Consider the following 20,895-nt stretch of genomic DNA (forward strand, 5'->3'; position numbering starts at 1 on the left):
ATATCCCATTCAGGGGTTGTAGTTCCGGGGTATTGAGTCAGTCTCCCAGTAGGGGGAGCCATCTAGCTGGCCTCCTCTGTCCACCCTGAAGTCCTGTGGCCTAGAGCAAAGGCGGAGTCAGATGAGCTGGATATAGTGAACTCATTTCCTGGGAGACCAGGGCTGCCGCTCCCAGACGGGCCAGTGAGCCTGCCTCCCTGCCAGAGGTTTCCAGCCCATTAGCTTGCGAATTTGCAGTGAGTCCAATTTCATTCTGGGAAAGAGGAAAGCTGGAGAACGAAGCCTGGGGCCAGGGACCTGCCTTTCTCTGCAAAGTGCCTTCTCCCTAACCTTTAGTGTTTATCATCTTTATCAGCTAATCGGCCTGCAAGGACAGAGAAGCCCACAGCAGAAGGCATCTCGGGAATGTTTCCAGGGGCTAAAGCTCTAACAGGGGTGAATCGCTGAAATCCAACAGGTTCAGGCCGCCCCAGGCAGGCAGAACCCCTGCAGTCAATGGCTGGAAGGCCTGGCCCTGAGCCCGCACTTCCTGTGAGCACTGCAGCTTCCAAATGGATCATGTCCCACCCTCAATTTATTGTTTAATTTCTTTCTTATCCATCGGCAGGTCTCTTCTTCTGCCCAGAGGTGGGCAGCTGAATTCTAGGATCTTCACACACTCCATTTTCTATGACACGATTCCATTTTCATCTTACTTATTTTTTTATTTATTTTTGGCTGCATTGGGTCTTCGTTGCTGCGCGCGGGCTTTCTCTAGTTGCAGCGAGCGGGGGCTACTCTTCATTGAGGTGCGCGGGCTTCTCATTGCGGTGGCTTCTCTTGTTGTGGAGCATGGGCTCTATGGTGTGCGGGTTTCAGTAGTTGTCGCACGCGGGCTCAGTAGTTTGGCTCTCTGGCTCTAGAGCGCAGGCTCAGTAGTTGTGGCGCATGGGCTTAGTTGCTCCACGGCATGTGGGATCTTCCCAGACCAGGGCTCGAACCCATGTCCCCTGCATTGGCAGGTGGATTCTTAATCACTGGACCACCAGGGAAGTCCCAAGGATTGAAAGCTTTTGACTGATGCTCGGAAGGAGGGAAGGTAGAGGCATTTATATGAAGGGGACAGGGGAGTTACCTTAGCATGGAGACAGTGGCCAAAAGTTATCTTCTCATGCCTCATATCTTCTTCCCTTGTTTGGGATCAGGGCTTCTGGGTGCTAAGCACTTTGTTCCATTATGAAAGGGAACAAGGCAACTTCTGCTATGGGGTCTCTTAGAGAGACTGGCCAGTTCCCACCGATCTATCCATCTATCCATCCATCCATCCATCCATCTTTATGAACATTTCATTAATTCAAAGAGCATTTATTGAGTACTTACTCTGTGCCAGGTACCACATTGGGGGACACAAGAAGATATGAACCTTTCTATGATCTTTAGTTCTCAGTTTAGCTAGAGAGAGGAAACATAGTAGTAATGCAACATATTGAGGACTAACAGAGCAGAAGTAACTGAGAAATCCAATACTGTTATATTGAAAGAGAATTAGAAAATAACACACAGATATAGGGATAAGGTGGGATATGACAATCAACTATCATTATCCCATCTTTGTATCTGTATGGAGTGTGTGTGTTTGTTCCCTTCCAGCCCTAGTCCACATGCTTACACAATTATGTTCATGTAATAAAAACTTTGTTACTTCTGCCTTTTTCATCAAACATTGTAACATAAACATCTGGCATCCAGTCACACACATGCACATAGAACATATACACACATGTGCCTACCTATACACATTCACACACACACATGCACATATATACATACACATGTACACACCTATACATATATACATGCACTTATACACATATGCTGAGTATGACATCAGACATCAATCTCTCTATATCTATCTCTCTACAGCTATAGCTATAGCTGTATCTATCAATTGGTAGAGATTTATGTGCCTGTGTATACTCAGTATATATGTGTGTGTATATATCCATGTCTCTCTCTATATTTTGTTTGAATTACTCAAGTTTAGAGAGAGAGAGACAGAGAGAAGATGTCTTTAGGGTTCATAATTAGGAATTTTGATAAGAGCACTTTCCTAAAATCTATATTCAGGGTTTTTTTCTATGTCAACCAAGGATACCTAAGGGAGAAAGTACCCTTTCCTCCTTCTCTAAATGTCTGTTTTATGTATAGAACTAATGGGAATTTGCAAGAGAGATTGTTTGGAGAGTGACTTTCTCTTAATTCCTTAGTAGAGAAGTTGGGAAACATGAAACATGCAACCAAACATCCTGGGGCTGTTAACTTTGACTTGAGGCACATGCCGTTGCTGGTGACAGACACGAGGGCCTTAGAGACAGGGGTGACCACAAAAACGTTCCCTCCAGACATTAATCATGCAAAATGGTTCTGCCTCCTTGCCTAGAAACACAATACTGGAATGTTTGAAATGCAACTGTAGGATAAAATGATTGAAAGCCTGTGAAATATATGTGAATTTAAGAAGCTCTAGTTGTAGAAACCAGTGGGAGGGTTGAAGATTTGGCTACCAACATGATGTATTTACACTGTAAGCTAGAGTCATAGGTTATTTATTTTAAGGCATTTTATTTCTTCCATAGCACCACCAAGAGATACAAGATCATTAAACATTATGATAAAACAAAGCAAAACTAACACAACTTTGTTTTACTCTGACAGCCAAGGATTTATGATTATGGCTGTGAGTATGCTATTTAAGAGTTTTTGACTAGAACCAATGAAATATGTCTTCTGTCCTTCCTGACTACAAAAATTCTGAATTTATAGGAAGAAGAGATCCCAAACTGGTTGGAGCACCAGTTTTGAGACCAGTTTCAGCTACGAGTCATTTTAATCTAGCCTATTGCTAAACATGCACTCTGTGTCTCCAGAGGTTTGAGAACTAGCTTAATTTCTGAGTTCATTAACACAGCTGTAAAAGAGCCATCAAACTACAGATCTCAAAACTTCTCAAATACATTAAATACAGAGATACAAACTGACGTGTTTTCCAATGAGAAGCCCACTAGTTGAGTCTATACAAGACAAAGAACAGAATTTAAAGCTCAGGCTTTTCCTAGCGCATCTCAGCTTCTAGCCTCAAAACCGGGGTCCTCAGTGCATTTTCAGGGATCTGCCAATTCTCTACCAGGACCGCTTCTTTCCATTTTTATTTGCTTGACCTTGTAAATCATTACTCTCAACATATTCTGGATCACTGGGGCGGGCAGTGCTCTCAGCATGAGAAACCACGTGATTTCACTGGCCATTTGTTTTCATTTTATTTGCATTTGTGTTTCCGATTTGTTGTTGGTTCCATTTGAATGGTTGTAGGTTACTGAGACAAAAAAAGATACGGGCTTGAATGTTAAAGTAAAGGCTAAATGAGGTCAGACCATTCTCTACAAATGAAGATTTCTTAGCAGAGTGAATAGAAATAGAGCCTTGGGCATCACGAGTAGGATGGGGTTGCCAGCTGAAGAGAATCTGCCGTGGCCGTCCCTGTGAAGCATGTTACAAGTAGCAGTTTCATTTAGGCAATGCCACGTTATCATGTTCAATTAATGCTGATGTGAGTTTTACTCTTGTTGTAGCCTGAGTCCTATTCAATTTGTAATTTTCTTTCGCTCTTAGACGTTTATATCAGCTATGAAAATAAGGAGTGTATACCTATATAATGTTTATACATATTTAAGAAAACTTATAGTAAAACACCGGTTGGGTTAGCACTCACTGGGGGTTCTAAAGAATCACCTTCCTTTATATTATCCAGGTTTGAGCAAACGAATGTTTTCTACTCTGATTCCCACATCATCATTTGAAAGATTAGAACCCCTGCCTGGTGGCTCAGCTCTGGTCCTTAGATAGGAATGGCACAGCCTCAAAGACAGAGGGTCCTTCGGCAAAGTTGGTTGTTTCTGTGCATTCTGTTCTCAGTACTTTAAAGGTGCTTATGCCCTACATTCCCCTCAACATGCTCAGCTGCGCTTGGTTGGGTGTGCTAGTCTTTTAAAATTAGAATAGCTTTCAAAGGAGTCCGCTGCAGTCTCGACTTGACTATGGGAGAAGGAGACTCCTCCGCCAGCTGCAGGGGAGGGACGGCAGGATCTAAGAGCCACAGGAAGTCACAAGAGGAAGTGGGGCACCGAAGAAAAACAATCACTGAAATTCACAAAAATCACTGGAACACATATTTGGCAAAGCGCTGTTCTCTGCTCCCCAGCAATACGGTCTTCTGTTTGTTCTTTTTGGCAGCACAATGAATGTGAGTTTGTCATTGACAGAGGAGATGGTCTTGGGAGGAGGAGCTGCAGCTGCCTGCCTGGCTCTCCCTTATAACACAGCACAAATGCCCAGCATCACGATGAGGTGATAGAGAACATCTGTGGACCAGACAGGAAAGGAGACAAACAGTTCGACAAGGAGCAAGGAGAACTCAACAAAAGAGTCCACTCAACATAAGTGAGTCAACTCAAGGACGTTACGTAGGTTTTCATAAAACCCTGCACATTTTGTACATAGTTTTGTTCATCCTCTGGGGTTTCCATAGCTCACTTTCATCAGTTCAAAGAACCCAGCAGATAAGCCTAGGATAGGGACCTCTGACAGATGGGAACCTGAACTTCGATAATACAGTGATGGTGCGTTTCACTGTAGACTCCAGATGGTGCATCTGAGAGTCTCAGACGGTTGGCTTGCATGATTTCCTGTAATTGTGAGAGCAAATCTTACATCTGTGAGTTTGTTTATAAATAGAACTGCCTTACCCATCTTCTCGCATCATTTGGTGAGATCTTGGGTCTTAGCTGAAATGCTTCTTCCTCTAAGATGCTTCCCGGACTGCTGTCTAAATCATTATTCAGCCCCACCCACCATACTTCACGCATATTAGGAAGGGCACGAGCCTTGCCTGCCTTGTTCACTGCAGGAGTCACACCACCTAGAAAAGTGCCTGGTACAGAGTCAGTAATTATGGCTGATCTTTACTGGATGTTTGTTGCTTGCTGGGCATTGTTTAGTGCTCTTAGCTGTAAAAGTTAATCCACACAACAACTTCTGTGTATGATATGGGCAATTATTAACCCAGTTTCACAGAGGAAACTGGGGAATGCAGGAGTGGGGTCATGGCCCAAGGTCACTGAGTTCATGAGGGGCAGGGTCATAGAAGGGACTCAGAAATATTTGTTGAATGAACAGATCATTGAAAATCACGTTTTCCGAACACAGAAACCCAAGAGGAACCACCTGGTGATGTCTTTGCTTAGACTTGGTAGGGGGGTGGGGAACCAGCTCTGCTTCATCCAGCTTGCCCCCAGCTCCTCCCTCCCTTCAGAGCTCAGGGGCTGGTTGCAGAGAGACCTCTCGACCTCTGATCCCCCTCCACCTCATTCAGGTAAAGGCTTTGCTGGGGCCAAAGGTAAGCCTCTTTTAACACACACATCTGCCTGTTAAAAGCATTGCCTAGAGCTGTCTCTTCTCCTTACCTGAGAAGCTATAGAGACCGGAGGATCCCCTGCCTGTAGTGAGTAAAGAAAGAGAATACAGAAGGTTTAAGAAAAGATCACAGAGGGAGAAGTCTCAGAGCTGCATTCCTAAAACACAAACCTGACTGGATTCTCCCCTGATGAAACCAACCCGCTCCCATTGTCTTTAGCACAAAGTTTCTTGAAGGGTTGACAAAGGCTTCATCTCACACCATTTTCATCTCGGCTGTCTATGGCAGGGGTTGGTAAACTTTCTGAAAAGGGCGGGTGATAGTAAATTTATTCAGCTTCGCAGGCCACTCGGTCTCTATTGCAACTACTTGACGCTGTCGAAAGTAGCTGGAGACAAGCCCTAAATGAACCAGTGTGGCTATGTTCCAATAAAACTTTCCGAATATATAATGAAGTTTGAATTTCATATAATTTTTGTGTGTTATGAAATATTGTTTCTTTTGATTTTTTTCAACCACATAAAAAGGAAAAACTGCCCTTAGCTTACGGGTCATACAAAATCAGGCAGCAGATGGGGTTGGGCTCCTGACCAGAGTTGGATGACTGTCCTCTAAAGCTCCCAGGCCTTGCCCCCCGCTTGATGTCACAGCACTCTTGAGGTCAGACTTAAAGATGACTCGCAGAGGTCCTCCCTAAGCCTGACTGCGCTGAGTTGCCTACCCATCTATTCCCATAGACCCTACCTCTTCCACCTCCACTGACAGTAATCTCCCTTCCCCTTAGCATTTAGCATCTCCCTCCTTGCTGGATGGTACATTCTTGAGGACAGGGCCCGTGTGGGTCTCCTTTATTTCTGAAACCCCAGGGCCCACCCAGCTCCTTTACTAGTTTTGTTGACGTGCCCTGGATGCCCCCGTACGTTTCATTTTCTATTATTATTATCACCTGCACACTGTGTCTGGCAGCTCAGCACTTCCTAGTCCCTGGGGGACATTGGAATTGAGGCCACAGACCGAACTTTTCAGGGTAGTTAATAAACCTCCTTGATCGGGCGTGAGTTACCCACCCCCCAGGTGAGGAGACGCGTTGCAGGTAAAGGTTGTGTCTACAGGCACAACTGGTTTGGCAATTCAGTTAAAATGCTCAAACTGGCCGTGCCTGTGGACGCAGCCCAGCGTGAGGGCAACCATTTGGAAAACAGAGAAGCTTACTACGGAGGGAGAGCTCGACGACCAGGACGCCCCCAGTCTGGTCCCGGAGGAGGCGTTTTCGTTTGTCACAAGTCTGGAGACCCAGGAGAAGACGAGGGGAGAGGCGGGATGAGAAACACACACAGGAGAAAAAAGAGATTTTTTTTTAAGAAGTCACAAAGTTGACGGAGTCACAATTCCCCAGGCCTCAGACATTAGTTCCCTTATTGTTTTTATAACCCAGAGAGATGTATTTCATTGCTTCTCCAACTTGAGAAAAGGAAGAAATCTTTCCGTCCTTAACTCTTCAAGCTGGAACAAATCCGCATTGCATGTGGGAGGAACTGACTCCGTTTCTTTTGATGAGAAGTAAGGCTTTTACCCATAGTTACTCTCATCACTGTGATTTGAGACGTGGATACCCGCAAAATGTGTTCTGGTTCATTTTCTTTTTTAAATGTAGAGCCAATAATAATCCTTTCATGAACAGTTAAATGTTTCTCTACTCCCTTCCCTTTCTCTGTTTGTGCTCATAAGTGACCACTGTCTGGCTAAATGAATCAACAGAAATAGAGATTATCATCTTATTTATGTAGGCTACTATAGGCAATGTGAGAAGGTACCCTCTTCAGTCCTTCCTCACTGAGGCCTCCGGTCCAAATAGACTGGAGGAGGTAACAGTTTGGAATTTAACACTTTTAGATCTTCAAGGCAGTGGTTCTCAAACATGCGCGCCACTTGAAGAGCTTGTTAAAACACAGATTGCTGGCTCCGCCCAGAGTGTCTGAATCAGGTGGTCTGGGGCCAGGGGGTGGGGTGGGGGGCTAAGAATTTGCATCCCTAACAAGTTCCCAGGTGATGCTGAAGCAGTGTGGACCACACTTGGGAACCACTGCTCTAAGGACCATGTTCACACCTGGTCGCAATGGAAAATTTTCTTCCACCTGAATTCATTACGCATGTTGACTGATCCTGCAGCAACTTCTTGGTGGAGGAGGCGGAGGGGAAACTGACCCTCCTGCATGAGCTACTAAATATGCCTGGGAAGCTGGGCCCTTCCTCTCACGTGGTCGGAACAGCTGTGACCTCATGTCGCGAATTCCTGCAACATCTCTCTTGTCCATCTTAAGTCTCCGAGACGGACATTCAGGCTGGTAAGTCAAGAGCTAAAAATACCTACCTTCAGCTTCCATCCAGAGCCTATTGCTACCAGCTGAATTTTGAATCTCCCTTGTCCTGTTAACTTTCTCAAAGCATCTCCATGTCTGTTGTTGCTTTCATTTTCCCTAACATTGCTCTCTGAAAAGAGAAGGGCCGCCATTACTCATCACCATTCCATCTTTAGAGATGAGAAAACCAGGCTCTGGGGTTAAGTGACCTGGGCCAGACCATGCAGCTTGTTTGTGGCGGGGCAGACACGCCTGGAACGTCTGCCCCTACCCTCAGCAGCCTTTCCTCCAGTATGTCCTCACACACATCTACGCTGGTCTGTTGACAATTTCCCAGGTAAAAATACAGCTTCTCAAATACCGTCCCCTCCCCGTCACAGCCTCAGGTAATATTCTCATTCCGGTAAGGGTGGCTCACCACTGGGCAGGAGAGCTTCTCACTGTCGCAGATGAAAGTCTCACAGTGTAACCACACCTTGGACAATTTGGGGATGTTCTGGAACCGGAAAGCATTGAATTGGAAGGTTGCCCTGTGGTCTTTCCCATTCTCATACACGATGACAGTTTCATCCGTAGGACAGCTGGAGCACACGGGGTTGGGGGAGGGGAGGGGGAGAGACAAAGTCATCTCATGAACTCCAGCAAGGGCGTCTGAGGCAAAGTCACACACGGCCTCCCCTGGGCTTCTACACAGCACGTTATCCTTCTGAGGCACTGTGGCAGCACCTTACTTATCCTCATTTCTTTGGGGTCAGTTGGAGGACCTATGAGATGGCTGTGACCATCCCCATTGTACAGATAGAGTACAGCAAGGGTGGAGCAACTTACAAGAAGCCACACATCTGGAAGTTACCACACCTCTGTCCCCAAGAAATGAAATCCCCCAGACAACATCCTCCGGAGGCCTGGGATACGTACAGACTCCCAGCCTATGTCCAAAATAAAGATGGTGGTGCTGGGAATGGCATTTCCCAAAGTACTCTCACAGCCACCTACGCCCAGGTCACACCCAACATATTACTGTGTGTGTATGGTGAGGTTTTGCCACCGGGAATTTGAATTTACATTGTACTATTTAAGCGCTATATCTATTCTATAATTACCTTTCTAAAGATATTTTTAATATGAGCACAGAAAAAAATGGCTGGAAGGATACCATTTAAATGTTAACACTGGCTATTATGGACAGTTTTTGTTTTCTTCTTTCACCTTTATGTTGTTGTTTTTTTAATTCTCTATAATGAGAGTGTAATATTTGGGAAGTTTCAAAGTCCCAAATGTACAACTGCAGTAAAAGAAAAAATAATGACATAGATGGGCGTTTGCCAAAACCAAGTGTTCTCACCTGGGGGCCACTTTGCCCCCCAGGGGAAATTTGACATGTGGTTGTCATGACTGGGGGGAAGATACTCCTGACACCTAGAGGGTATAGACCAGGGATGCTGCAGAATGCCCTACAGGGAACAGGACAGACCCCACAACAAAGAATGATCCGGCCCCAAAAGTCAACAGTGTCGAGATTGGGAAAGCCTGGTTTAAGCACAATACTTTTTCATTTACCAAACACATATGGATTCCCTACTTAAGCGCCAGACATTCAGCCAGGTTGGGAACAGACACAGTGGTTCTCGGGAATGCACAGCGAGACCCACAGAGTGTGAGGGCCTGTATGCAGGTGACGATGAGCACCAGAACCTGTCCTCTACGGAACAAAGTTCTATGGGTTCAAAAGCTAAGGACCAGTGGACAGCACCTCAGTGGAACCCGAAGTTCATGCCCCGCCTGGCGTGTTTCTCTGACTCTATCGTCCTTCCAACTCAACACAAACACTAGGGAGCAGTGCAGTCGCCCCAGGGAAACTTTATGGTGGACCCTCCCCCATCCCAGTCCATCAGAACCAGACATTAGGGGCCAAATTAGAGGTAGGACGGAGGGGATGTTAACTCTGAGAGTGAGTGAAACGAGCCATGAAAACTGCACCTTGTATCTGGACCGGGGCCAGAAGCTGGGATCTGTTTGTGGTGGCCTCTGAGTAGTGACAAGAGCTAGGGGCATTTTCTGAGCTGTGAAACAAGACTCTTGAAGGATCGTTCGGTCATTAAACCCAAGGTCCTTGTACGAACTCAAGACCAAGTCCTTAAAATAGCTCCTGGCTGCTGGAGTGTCCAGGGACGGTGTCAGACAGTGGGAACAATGTAAAGCAGAGCTTTGCTGGCGGCAGGAAGGAGGCAGGTGACAGGCAGGCCGAGATGCCTTGGTACTGTTGCCTCTTGGCTCGGGCTGTGGCACCTGTCCCTCCGGGACAGGTATCTCAGGATTGTGGAATGCCCACAGGGAGGCTTTCCCACCATCATCACTTCCCCACCGGAGATCAAAATTCCTATTCTAACCTCTCCAGGCATTCTTGAAAACTGGGTTTTCCTTCCAAACGGCCTGGTGTGAACCAAAACCATCTGGGAGGTTATGGGAGTGGCCTTTCTAATTCTCCCCTTTGGCACTGGTCTTCCTGCAATTATCTCCAACCTCAAGGGGCCATTTCAGTTAGGCAGTATTTGCAACTAGGTCAGGGTGTCTTTAATTTGGCTGTGCTTAAATGCAGAGTCCCAGGGTTCACCCAGGGACCTTCTGATGTAGGTTTACAACGTGTCTGCATGTGTAGCAGATACCCAAAGGAATTCCTGTGCACACTAGAGTTTGAGGACCACTTGGAGCGACTACCCCAAAGTCAGAAGCATTCCCTTTTCTGCCATATTACACATCCACTAGGTGTGCAGGGGCACTAGAACTATCTGAGGAGATGATTCCATGGTGTGGCAGAAGCCTTTGCCCTTGTGTGGCTATTGTTTGAGAGAGGTTCCCAATGCCTCTTGGTAATTTCAAGGTCCCTGTAGGTCAGCAATTTATTTCAGAATCTCCCTGAGGTCATTTGATTTGCACTATCATCAACAGAACCTAAATGAATCATTCAATGACAAATGTGAACTAAGGACCCAAACTAAGCTCCTATCTCTGCAGGAAGATGGGTTGCTTGGGTGAGGGCCTTGCTGGCCTGTCCTACCCTGTGTTATCAAGAGATAACACTGCCCAGATCATCCATCCCTTTACTAGCTTAGACTCTGGGTACGTTTCTGAACTTATCTGTGCCTCAGTTTCCTCATCTATAAAGTAGTGATTGTTGTACTACCTACTCTATAGGAAGTTTAATGAAATTGAAATAAATTAGTATTTGTAAAGCACCTACCTAGAGTAATGCCTGGTATGTTGTAAGGGCTGTATCAGTGTTTGTTAAATAAAAATAGATAAAGATCCAAAGTGGCTTCACCTTTGTTATCTTATCATCTTTGTCCCTGGCGGCAGTGTTTACTCAGCCCTGATGGTTCCAGTGTAACTGGTCTGCTTTGGTTTGGGGAATGGCCTCTTCTGTGTTTACTGTTTGTTGTGTGGATGACGCCTGAATCTCTAGTCTAACTCATCCTCTCCTTTGTTTTCCAAAGTTACAGTTCTAAGTGCTTCTAGACAATTGTCATCTCAAGGTCAATATGTCAGCCCTGAACTCAAGGAGAATCCAAACTCCCTTATCCAGAACCCCTCTTCCCTAGGAGCCTAGGACAAACAACTTCTCATCTTCACAATTCACGGTGCAACAGCAGAAAGCATTCTTTGTCACATATGCCTCAGACACTGTGCCCTGTCCTTCCCTCTACCGTATGCAATTGGTTGCTTAATTTTTATCGCTTCTCCCTCCCTTGGGTGACCTTCTTTCCATTCACTTAGCTACAACCTTGATTCAGGTCTTATCACCTTTGGCTCTAGAGCTGCCACAGCCTCTAATCTGGTCTTTCTACCTCCCACGTTCTGTTTCTAACCACCCTATGTGTGATGTCCAGAATCTCATTTCTATACTATAATCCCATTACTTTAGTCCCCTACTCCAAATTTTAAGAACTCCCCGTTACCTATGAAGTTATTAGTAAATAAAAACAATGATATTATTAAAATTGATTGAATACCAGCTAGGTACTATGTACTAAGCTTTTTACATGGATATCTAAGTTAGTTCTCCTCAGGGTTCTGACGTCAGATTGATTGGGTTTGAACCCAACCTGCCCACTTCCCCCTAAATACACACCTACACTAACTATGTGATATGACTTAACCCCTACTGTGCCTCAGTTTTCTCATCTGGAAAATGGGGATGATAGTAATAATACCTACCTGTAGTAAGGCAAATGAGTTAATATAGGATAAAGCTCTCAGAACAGAACCTTGTACCTAGAAAGCACTATGTAAGTGATTCCTGGTATCAGTACTCAGTCTGGAAGCACAGAGGAAGTCACTGATGTGCCCCCAGCAGGCTCCGCCTCTACCTTCCAAGCTGTCCCAAGCCAGAGCAGCCCTGGATCTTACCTAGCCCCACCTCTCAGCCCTATGGTCCAGAGAGCCGTACCTACCCCTTGCTGATCAGCTGCCACTGCAAGGGATACATGAAATCAGCCGAAGGTGTGGCCCAACAGCTGTTCAAAACCACTTTAAACCTGGAAATGAAACAAAACGCATCACTGTGAGCTAGGGAGTTGTATGCCTAGAAACTTTGGGTGATTAAAAAGCCTCTGGGCTGTTTTTGTTTGTTGTTTTTTCTCTTCTTTGTATTTATAAATACAAACATTAAGAACACACACTTACCTAATGCTTAACCCTTTGGCTTCTACTCCTGCAAACAGATCTGAACCAATTTCGTATGTCTCCAGGATAAAAGGCGCTTCTTTCTTAATGGTGAACTTGGCATTCTTTGGAAGGAAATTGACACTGGGCGTTATGATCTGTCAGACTGAGCAGTTGGGTCTGACAGGAGCAGATGAACCGGGACGGGAGGGGGAGGAACAACCCAAGGGCACAGGTACATGAGACCACAGTGAGACCCACCGGGACCAGAGAGGCTGTACCTCCTAGGATGCTGGTGCCATCTCAGAAGGGATGAGGACATCACATGTATGTCCAGGAGACTGTGCTATATAGAGACCCAAATCATAGGCTGCTGTCCCCAGTGTAGCCAGAGGTGCTTCTCCTGGCCCCATCTCCCGGGAACCAAGAACTGGAATATTGGAATAATACCTCCGCTTTGCAGGGGAAGCTTCCTGATTATGTTACATAGTGGAACACAGAATCTGCACACTTCATTCAATTTCTGAAGCAAAACGCTTTTAAGGGTCAGTTTCTCCACTTCTCACCTGACAGTGAGGCAATACTCAGTGTGATTTCCCCCTACTTTCTTTGTAACATGAAAATTAGGGACCTATGTCCAGATAGCTTCACCCTTTAGTACCTGGACAGTTTATTTTGGCAAATTCTGGGCTCTGCCTTTTAATGGGGGCATTAACCCAGGAAATCATACAGAGAAAAGAGTCACTAGGATGATGAATGCACCACCAAGAATGGGATGATGTTTAGTTTGGGAAAGACAAGCCTGAGCTAGTTGAAGGACCGTCAGTAACATGTAGTATCATTTCAGAGGATAGAACCGGGACCAGTGGGCCAGAGTTCGGAATGTCAGATTTCATGACATCAGACTTCACATGCTGACCTAACATGAGAAGGTCCAACTTGCCGTTGCCCTTGGAAGAGGTGGGGAACCCATCCCTCAGCAGCCTTGCAGAGAGGTTTTGGGCATTGGGTGGAAGGTCAAGATTAATCACCTCTGAGGTTTGTTCTGACTCTGGAAGTCTATGATTTTGGTCTCTATTGCTTGCCTTCGTTCCATCCCAAGCTTTGGCATTTGTTTCTGTCTAACTAAAAGGAATAGTCAATACCATTTGGATTGAATAGAAGTCAACCTAATCCCACTCTGACATTGATGTTCAACCCTATAAAGGTAACAGTGCTGGTGCTAGGAGTTCTCAGTTTCCACTTTAAACAAGGTCAAAGTTTACAATTGTGAGAATGACTATTTCCTCAGGCATTTACTTTGTGCCAGGCGCTGTGCAAAGGGTTTTATAAGGATTATTTCATTTAACCCTCATAACAAACCTCTCAGATAAGTGCTATTATTATCCCCACTTAACAAATGCATAGGTGGAGGCCCAGAGAGGTTAACTAACTTGTCCAAGGTCACACAACTAGTAAATGGTGGAAACAGGCTTCAAACCAGTGGTCTGATGTCAAGGCCTATTTTCTTAACCACAGTGCTAGGCTACTTCTACAAGTTGACTACCTTCCTTTATTTCGGATTGGGAGTCAAAATAACTTTACCAAGAATACCAACCACTGACCGTTGGCAGAATTGAGTGGAAGGGGGTAGAGAGAGAAGAGAGGAAGCATGCTGAGTAGAACGGGTGGTTTTGGAGCCTGGCATTTGGAGCTCTCAGAATCCTAAGCAACTAGCAGAGCATTGATTCTATTGTGCCATGCAGGGCACAGCTCGGTCTCTGGTAATTTGATGGAAATATATGCAGCGAGCAGCTGTTGCTTCAGAACACACAAGAATGCTCTTAAAGCAGAAGAAGGGAGGAGAAGAAAAATACCAACCTCATGGGTAAGGCACAGGAAACCGAGCCCATTGTGGGAATGTTAATCAGTACCAAAGTCTCGGTTATAACCTCAGAGCCCCCTCGTTGCTAAGGTTTGTTTGTCCTATAAGGGTCTTGGTGGGCCCTAGGGAAGGCCTTAGTCTCATTTCTACCAGTTCAAGGAAGCAGTCTGCCTAGCCGTCTAGAGGATGGCCTGGGTGATGCTGAGGACATGCTTCCTAATTTTTGTTTTTTCTTAAAGAAGTTATAAGGTTTGATATTTCTGTCTGAAACTTAGCACCACATAACTGATGGACATCGTGGTGCCTCTCCATTTCCAACTGTTGTAAAACCTTCATAGGGTCATACCTATAATTTTATCTGGTTAAAGCAACAATCATGTATTTCCAGACAGGGACTCAGTAGTAATGACAGCCTGTCATCAGGATGTCCCTTGAGTCTGTTGTCAATGTGTGAAGCTTATTTTCCTCTCTGGATAACCTTCATCAGTTACTACAGTGGTTTTGCCATCCTTTCATCACCTGGTGATCCACACTGTTTTAACCCCCCTGATTATAGGTCAAGGGATTATATGGAATTTCCTTTTCTCAGGACTTAACCACTAGTGGTGTGTAGCCTGGGGCAGATCTAGGTTTTGTGGGACCTTGAAGCTTATTTAGAGAGCCCTCTTTAATTAAAAGAATCAAAACTTTGAATACAAAATTAGACACAGGACCTTGAAAAGGGGCTGTGGAAGTGAAGGGTCATGAAACGTAAGCTTCATTCCCTGCATAGTAAGTTTGCCTTGTAGACCAATGTCAGGGGACCTTGTTCCAGACGGGGTACTGCTCTGGACCACCTGTGCGGTCTTGGACAGATCCTTTCCTCACTGGGTTTCAGATCCTCAGCTGTGAAATGGACTAGGTTATTCTAGGATCCCTTCTAGCTCTCACCTTCTGAGTTCAGCAAGGTTAATAGCTTCCAGGGAGCTGGTAAAGCAAGTTCAAAGAGTTCAAGGTCAGTGGAGTTCCAGGTAATATAGTTGTTTCCTTTGCGAAATGAATGGGTTGTACATGGTGGCCTCTAAGGCTATCTTCCGGTTCTAACGTTGGAAGTAAAGGTTTCTATTTCTGCCTGCATTTTCCTTTAGCCAGCTGGGCCATTTCCTATGTGCATGTCCCCTCACTGAAAGCTGCAGGTCTAAAAAACAGAGCATCCCATCTAAACAGGAGGGCAGCTGGGCTCATGGCCATTGCATATTTAGTTTCTCCGGAGCATTCTATTCTTAGTGCCTTTAGCTTTGATGTCAATGTAGGCAGCATGCCCAAATTAGACAAAGAGGAGGCCCACTAAGTAAAGGGCTTTGGAGACCAAAGAACTAGCTGGCAGGAGCCAACCCCAACCACTCCCCTTAGCCCTGTCCCAGGTAGGAAGCTCACTAGTCTGTGCCGATGTTTTAACAAGAGCTGGATCCTAAATATAAATCTCTGGAGGGGGTTGTAGTGGAAATTAATCGATTAAGAATTAGACCTTGGCTGTCTTTACTGCCTATTGACCTTTGATTTCTCTTATCTCAATTTTCACATCTGTGAAATGGGAAGATTGCCCTTTTATCTCTGTGGCACCTTTCCTTTCTTCCATCCAGTCTATGAATCTGAATGTCTGCTGCATCTAGTCTTTAAAGAGGCTTAAAGCTAGAACAAAGCTTATGTCTCAATTCAAATTCAAGAATGGGGGTCTGCATACAGCTTAGAGGAGAACAAACGCTGAGGAAGCATCCCATCATCTCCTAGAAAGGCCCCAGGGTAGCAGTGGAGACCTGGAGACCACTTACAGTGTAGAAGTTGAGGGACAATTGGCTTTCAAATGTGCCCATGCTCCCGTTCTTCACATGAACAGTGGCCACTCTGAAAAGGGGAGAGAATTTTGCATAAGGACTGAAACATGCCTGGTTGACAGGGGCTGCAGAACACACGCAAGGCAGCCCGCCCTCCACTCTCGGAGCAGCTTACCTCTGGTCAAAGGCAGCCTGGTTCACCAAGTAGGTGGAGTGGTAGGTGCAGGAGAAAGAGTAGTTCACAGGCTGGTTCTTTACGATCACGGTGCTGTCATTGGAAACAATGTGGTTGTAGAAGTGGTAGATGGGGGGCTTGTACTGGAGAAAGAAAGAAGGTGGTTAGGGTGGCCCTGTACCCCCATGATGTGAATGAGGCCTCTTGGATAAATGACTGAAGCTGGTTCAGAAAAAAGTCCAATGGGAAGACATGAATGTCTGCCACTGATATAGCACCCACTCTTGTTTGTAGGCGAGCTGATAATTTTTGTAAAGAGATCTTAAGTCTGTTCAAGATTGTTTATAATAATCTAAGTTGAATGTTGTACACTTAAAAAAAAATCCATATACCCATTGGGCTTCTGACCGAAATGGACTGGCTCAGGAACCTCTGTCTCCCAACATCAACTTTTAATTTACTTTCCCCTGTCCGAGTAATCTTATGTGACACCTTCACCATCTCCCATCTCTAGAACATTACTGCCTGGTTCTTTGCTCTTTCCTTCTTCCAATCATGAGCACTATTTCTGAGATTCTTTCCTCTGACTTGTTGGACTTTAAAATCACCAAATATTAGAGTTAAAAGGGATCTTGAACATTCACTTGAGAAGTGATCTGCCTAAGACTGCACAGATAATTTCTAGTTCATTTTACCAGGATATTCAAAGACATGATGTTATTGTTAATCATGCCCATGACTCTTCTCCCTAAATCCCTGAATCCTTGTGGGACCTTTAGGAAGAGGAGGTAGCCCCAGGAGCTGAGACCCGATAGATGTACCATCTCCTTCAGTCAAGACCGTAGGAGTTCTAGACGTCAGCCAGAGCATCAGAAGACCTAGGCTCCCTTCATGACTATATCACTACTGGTTCTGTGGCCCCGAACTAGTGGCTTTGCTGGGAGGTCTCAGATTTCTCCTCCATCCCATAAGGATACTTGGCGAGAGGATGTCTGTGGTTCCTTTTAATTCTGATTACCTGTCCTGGGTACTTCACAAGACCCAATTATGGGTTGTGTTATACTTTGGTCACTCCTTTAAGATGCCTTCCATTATCTTTTTATTTTTTGGCCATGCTGCGTGGCATGTGGGATCTTAGTTCCCTGACCAGGGATTGAACCCTTGCCCCCTGCAGTGGAAGCACAGAGTCTTAACTGCTGGACCACCAGGGAAGTCCCTAAGATGCCTTCCACATGCACCCCTTTGTCACCACTTCCAAGTCTCGGGCAGAGGATGGCTCCCCCATCCAGCTCAGGAAGGATGGCAGCCGTGAACATGCGCTCGGAGCTCCAAGTGAGGTGGAGGTGGGAAATGTACTTTGTTCTACTCACGGAAGGTGGCTTAGCCGCTCAGGCAGTGAATTAAGAGAATAAAATTTAAATCCAAAGAGTCGCCTAAACTAGACAGAAGAAAAGAATGTAAATAACACTAATATCTCAGGAAATTTGGGAGTTGGGACTGACTCTTAAAAAGAAAGTGGTGAATTCTGAATCTTTTTAAGGGTGGACAGAAGATGTCTCATTCTTGGGCCCAGTTACCTCCTCTTAGCAACTCCTCCACGTGTGGCCTGGTCTTACCTCAGACTGGGTTCCACAATAGGACTTGTTTTTAGGTGACAAGTCTGGGATTACAAATTGGTAGTAACCTGCTTCGTGCACCCCATTGTAACACAGCCCACCGAGCGCCAGCTGGTGCACTTCCCATCCATAGGGACACTCTGGGATTTTGGCGATGATTGTTTTCGGATAACAAAACACAAGAATGACATCTGGAAAGAGGAGAGACTTGGTCTGAAATCAGATCTGGTAAAATCTACATATGGTGGGCTCCTGTTACAGCTGAGCATGCAAAGCAGTTAGTTAAAAATACTTTCCCCACTATTCTTCATAAGCTGTGATGAAAGTTTTCCCCCAACTTCAGTCACTGAAGTTCCACTTTTACAGATTTTGAAACCTCTGTGTAATATCTGCATTATTCTTAATATGTATTCATAATTGGCCCACTTTTAAGCTTTAACCTATTTTAAGGAATGTATTTTTGAAACCAGATTAAATGTATTTTCATATATATATTTATATTTCGAATATATATATATATTTCCAATCCATTCAATCTGGTTTCATATATATATGAAAATCCCATGAAATGAGCCTATAAAATTTAAAATGTCCATTTATGCACAATGCTATGAAACAGTAATTTATGGCACAGGACAGAAAAGCAGTAGTCACATAGAAAACGGGAAAAAAATGTGAAGATTTTATCTCTATTTGTTCATCTATTTAGCAGCCTCTAATTTTTTTTTTTTTGCTGTACGCGGGCCTCTCACTGCTGTGGCCTCCCCCGTTGCGGAGCACAGGCTCAGGATGCGCAGGCTCAGCGGCCATGGCTCACGGGCCCAGCTGCTCTGTGGCATGTGAGATCTTCCCAGACCGGGGCACGAACCCGTGTCCCCTGCATCGGCAGGCGGACTCTCAACCACCGCGCCACCAGGGAAGCCCCAGCCTCTAATTTTTAAAAAGTGTAACTTTACCCGATAGATTTGTACTTTCTGTGGGAAAAGCCAGATGGGCGTTGGGGTGTTTAAGTGCTTCTACTTGGCTCCAGTATTGCATTTTCCTAACAATAGAAGCACAGGGCTATGAACTCTGCGAAGGGAAGTGTCACGAAAAGTTCCTTTCCAGGAAAATGGGCTAGCACCAGAGCATACCTGCTTTATTTGGAGTGCAAGATCTCGCAGAGGCTTCTGCAAAGACAGCCAGCAGGACGAAGGCCCTCATCACCATTGCTTTTGCCAGGTGGCCAAATCAAGCTGGCCAAACGTTCACGGTCCTGACAGGGCCCGAGCCTCGATCATTCTAGGTCAGAAACACGAGCGAGAAATTAAAATCAAGGGTGAGAACAAATCAGCACATACAGAGGAGATGGATCATGCGTCTCGTTTCTAACGGCTCTTCGTCTGCGTTGGGAGGCAAACATGGGGCTCATACCACAGAGAGTGTCAATTTCACACGCGGCTGCTCATGTTCCCGACTGTTTCATTCTCTCCGACTGGAGGCTGCCTCTCAGATGCTCCCCAAATGTCTGTTCCCAGTCCTAGCTCGACTTTATATAAGCCCAGGGTGTAAAAGAAACCGGCTCCAGATAAACCACAATGAACATGCATTATCCACTGTGGGGGGGAAATAAAAGGCAACCTTGCACAATAATCCGATGGGAAGCTCAGTTACGGCCACTTGAGGCTAATTTCTTTTACTTCACAGAGTTGGAGAACCTTTTTTTTTTTTTTTAAACTACTTTTTAAACCAGGGGTGGAATAAAAAGTTGAATTTTTTCCTCCTCACAAAAATAACTCTGATTGGAGGCAAACCAATTTCTGCATGGTTACAGGTGACAATTTTCTTTTTTTACATCTTGCTTTCTTTGATTTATTTCTTGCTTTCTTATTTTTATATGCAGGCTATCTAAACTGAATTTAGGAAGACTTAAGTTCAGCAGTGGTACACTGGATACTAAACAAAAAAAATAGGCTGTTTGTGTTCATGCAAACATGTTAAAGATTTTTTTCTCTAATATCTTATAATAAACTCCGAACTTCTAGAGTTTCATCTTGAAGTTCATCAAAACTTCATTCGGAAATACAACTTTTGATTGTAGACCCCCTAGGCTTCTAAAGTTTTGTTAGCCTCCCAGAGCAGTGATATTGGGAGAAGGAACTTAGAAGGGCAATCTTTCTTTAAAAAAATTTTTATTTGTTATGGAAGTATAGTTGATTTACAGTGTTGTGTTAGTTTCTGGTGTACAGCAAAATGATTCGGTTTTATGTATATATATATATATATATGTACATATATATGTATTCTTTTTCATATTATTTTCCATTATGGTTTATTATTGAATATAGTTCCCTGTGCCAGATGGTAGGATCTTGTTGTTTACCTATTTTATATGTAGTAGTGTGTATTTGTTAATCCCAAACTCCTAATTTATCCCCCCTACACCCCCTTTTCCCTTCAGGAAGCACCAGTTTATTTTCTATGTCTGTGAGTCTGTTTCTGTTTTGTAAATAATTTGTATCATATTTTGGATTCCACATATAAGTGGTATCATATGGTATTTGTCTTTCTCAGAGAGGCAATCTTATGATTCAATTCTTAGTCACCAAACAAGATCCCATCAAAAACAACAGATAGGGCCTCCCTGGTGGCGCAGTGGTTGAGAGTCCGCCTGCCGATGCAGGGGATACGGGTTCGTGCCCCGGTCTGGGAGGATCCCACATGCCGCGGAGCGGCTGGGCCCGTGAGCCATGGCCGCTGAGCCTGCGCGTCCGGAGCCTGTGCTCCACAACGGGAGAGGCCACAACAGTGAGAGGCCCGCGTACCGCAAAAAAAAAAAAAAAAAAAAAAAAACAACAGATAAAATGTGGCTCCTGGGAAGTTTCCAAATATATTCCTTAGGAATTTTTAGTACCCAGAGATTTAAGAATGAAAAATAAGGGTTCCTTTTAGTTTTTCTTTTTAGAGGAAATGGAC

The 20,895-nt window shown here is 44.8% G+C and overlaps 1 protein-coding gene across 1 annotated transcript; it reads right to left on the reverse strand.

Moving 5' to 3' along the window:
• Window positions 1-4,323: 4,323 nt before the first annotated feature.
• On the reverse strand, window positions 4,324-19,149 carry TECTB (tectorin beta). Its single transcript, XM_060101789.1, has 10 exons — window positions 19,074-19,149; window positions 17,941-18,131; window positions 16,325-16,467; window positions 16,147-16,219; window positions 12,493-12,596; window positions 12,261-12,344; window positions 8,228-8,390; window positions 6,662-6,734; window positions 5,499-5,531; window positions 4,324-4,397 (listed from the first exon to the last, which is right to left on the reverse strand). Exons 1-10 carry the CDS (start codon window positions 19,147-19,149, stop codon window positions 4,348-4,350), a joined length of 990 nt encoding a protein of 329 aa, XP_059957772.1. The 3' UTR covers window positions 4,324-4,347.
• Between the last annotated feature and the right edge of the window lie 1,746 nt (window positions 19,150-20,895).

This window comes from Mesoplodon densirostris, chromosome 1, assembly GCF_025265405.1.
Source record: "Mesoplodon densirostris isolate mMesDen1 chromosome 1, mMesDen1 primary haplotype, whole genome shotgun sequence".
Lineage (NCBI taxonomy): Eukaryota > Metazoa > Chordata > Mammalia > Artiodactyla > Ziphiidae > Mesoplodon > Mesoplodon densirostris.